Source organism: Varanus komodoensis, unplaced genomic scaffold (assembly GCF_004798865.1).
Source record: "Varanus komodoensis strain SLA01 unplaced genomic scaffold, ASM479886v1 scaffold40, whole genome shotgun sequence".
Classification (NCBI taxonomy): Eukaryota; Metazoa; Chordata; class Lepidosauria; order Squamata; family Varanidae; genus Varanus; species Varanus komodoensis.
The window spans coordinates 6358075-6360510 of record NW_025335942.1 but is presented as its reverse complement, the minus strand read 5'-3'; the positions used below and the strand labels follow the sequence as shown (position 1 = coordinate 6360510).

The following is a 2436-nucleotide window of genomic DNA, read 5'->3' as shown; positions in this document are numbered from 1 at the left end:
CAGGCACTCCCCGAAGTCAGTGGGAAGACTGCAAGAAAGCTGGATCCCAAACACGTAAGGGCTGCAATCCCGAAAGGAATGACTAGAGAGCAAGCCCCATTTAATATAGTGGAGCTTATTTCCGTGCAGAGAGGCACAGAATTGTGTCCATTCAGTCGTGAAAAGGTCATGTAAGCAAAACGCCTGGAGCGAATCTGGGCCGGGAGCAGGACCCCGGCCGCCCGACACTGCAGGCACACGGGACACAACCTGTCACAAGCTGAGTCGAGCGGCAGTTTCCTCCACCAGCTGCATGTCTATGCGCCGCTGCTTGGGAGTAAAGATGCCATCTCGCCACACCAGAGAAGTTCCGTTGAACTTGGTGCATCAGCGGTCTAATGTTTTATGGGTTTTAATATCCCCTTTATCGTGTCCGCTTGTTTTAAATTGTCACTGTTTTTCAGCTCACAGGGAAGTATATTAAGTGCCTGACAGCAGCAGCAAGAAGAACGGAAAACGGTTCGGCGAACCTGCACAGGTCTGGCCAGAGGAGGTTTGGGGAAACGCAGTGAGACTTGCGGCAAAGGAAACCCACCCACTAAAGTAGCACCAGGGTGGAAAACCTGCAATGTTGCAACTGTTTGGCCTACAATTCCCATCAGCCCTAGCCAGTGGTGAGGGATGATGGGAGTTGTAGACCAAAAAAAAAAAATCTAGAGAGCAACAAGTTCTCTTCAGAGTATCAATAGGCGGAAACAGAATACATTTTATATGTATTTTGTTTTATATAAGTCTCTTGCAGTGCACAGCTATACCTTGCTATTCAAATGCAAGCCTTACCTAGTTTCAAGGGCCTTTGGACCAGATGAGCGGGTATAGGAATGCTTTAAATATACATATTCTTCCAAGCATTTTCTATGCAAAGAGAGAGAAACCGTATGCCCACCCCTTTTTTAATCCAACTCCAAGCACAGTACATTTTTCTGAATCCCTTTGCATTACGGATTTCATGATTTTTTTAAAAGATGAAGGAAGGGGAAATATCTCCAACAGCATTTTAATATAGGTTTGTGAGAATGTGACTGGTCGTTACCAGAATACACATTTATCAGCCATAAATAAAGCGTACAGAAACGATAAATTAATTCGATCAGGCTCATTTACTCTCCCGGTAACATCAAACCTTCACGTGTCAAATTACAATCTAAAGTCCTTCTCTCCACCCCCCTGTTTTTCTTTTTTTCTTTTTCTTTTTTTCTTGTTTGGACTTCAAATCGCTACAGTTTTTTGATCCGCGGTTTTAAACTCTAACATCGGTTCAGGCACACGCTTATTTCTGTGTTGCTTTCACACCCCCAAAAATAGATATATTCATAACCCCCCGTGACAAACAAAGAAACAGACAAGGGATCGTCTAAAAAGCAACCTCCAATTCAAAGAAAATGAAATGGGGTCAGAAGGAAACGGAGGCGGTCCGGAGCGAGGCCGGTGGCAGGCGGGCCGTGCGCTCCCCGCTTCTCCTCGAGGCGGGCGCTTTGGTTTCCTAATCTTTCCGTTCCCGGAGTCGGCGAGAAAAGGTCGGCGCGCGTCCCGGGACAGAGCAGCAGCATCGCCGAGGTGCGCCGGGGGCGCGCCCCGCTGGGAGCAGGGCTGAGTTCGAGGGCCGGGCGCGCGGCCGCAGGGCGCCTCGCATCCCGCGCCCGTCCTTTCCGACCTCGGCGCGGGCGGGCGCGCGGGCGGGCGCAGGCGAGGAGGCGAGCACGAGGCCGTCTTCGCGGAGCGCGCCCCCGGGGCGCGGGCGGCGGCTGGCGGCGCCGAGTCCGTTCGTCCCGCGCGCAAAGCGCCCTCGCCTTCCGCGCCCCCGCCGGCCCGGCCGCGGCCTCTAGGACGAGTTCATGATGGGCCTCGAGTACACGCCCTGGTAGTAGGACGGGTCCGCGGCCAAGGGCGAGGCCTCGAGGGCGCCTTTGTTCGTGACGGGGCCCATGGCCAGGCTGCCGGGCACGGGCGAGCCGTAGCCGGCGTAATGCATCACCTGCTCGTAGGCCTTGAGGTCCATTTTGTGGTGCGCGTGCGGCGGGTGCGCGTGGTGCTGGGCGTGCGCGTGCGGGTGGGGCGCGTGCGGGTGGTGCGCGTGCGGCGGCGGCGGCGGCGGCGGCGGCTGCTCGCCCGAGGACATCAGGTTGGTGATGGAGAAGGGGTGGTTGAAGGCGTAGTGGTGCTCCGCCTTGAGGTGCGCCTCGTGCGCCAGCGCGGCGGCGTGGCCGTGGTGCTGCACCAGCAGGTGCTGCGGCTGCGGCGGGCCCGGCGACGGCGCGGGCTCCGGGTGCCCCTTCAGCTCGCCCAGGGCGCGCTTGTGCTCCTGGCACGGCGAGGCGCTGGCGTGCGGCGACTCGGGCGCGGCGGCGCCGGGGCCCGCGTCGCGCTCCGGCGGCGGCGGCGGCTGCGAGGAGGCCT

The 2436-nt window shown here is 57.4% G+C and overlaps 1 protein-coding gene across 1 annotated transcript in view; it reads right to left on the bottom strand.

Moving 5' to 3' along the window:
* Positions 1–1861: 1861 nt before the first annotated feature.
* FOXA2 (forkhead box A2) overlaps positions 1862–2436 on the bottom strand; it is a 3207-nt gene continuing 2632 nt past the window's right edge. Inside the window, exon 3 of the mRNA XM_044442924.1 lies at positions 1862–2404. Within this exon, the coding sequence (XP_044298859.1) occupies positions 1862–2404 (543 nt within the window). The remainder of the gene's footprint in view (positions 2405–2436) is intronic.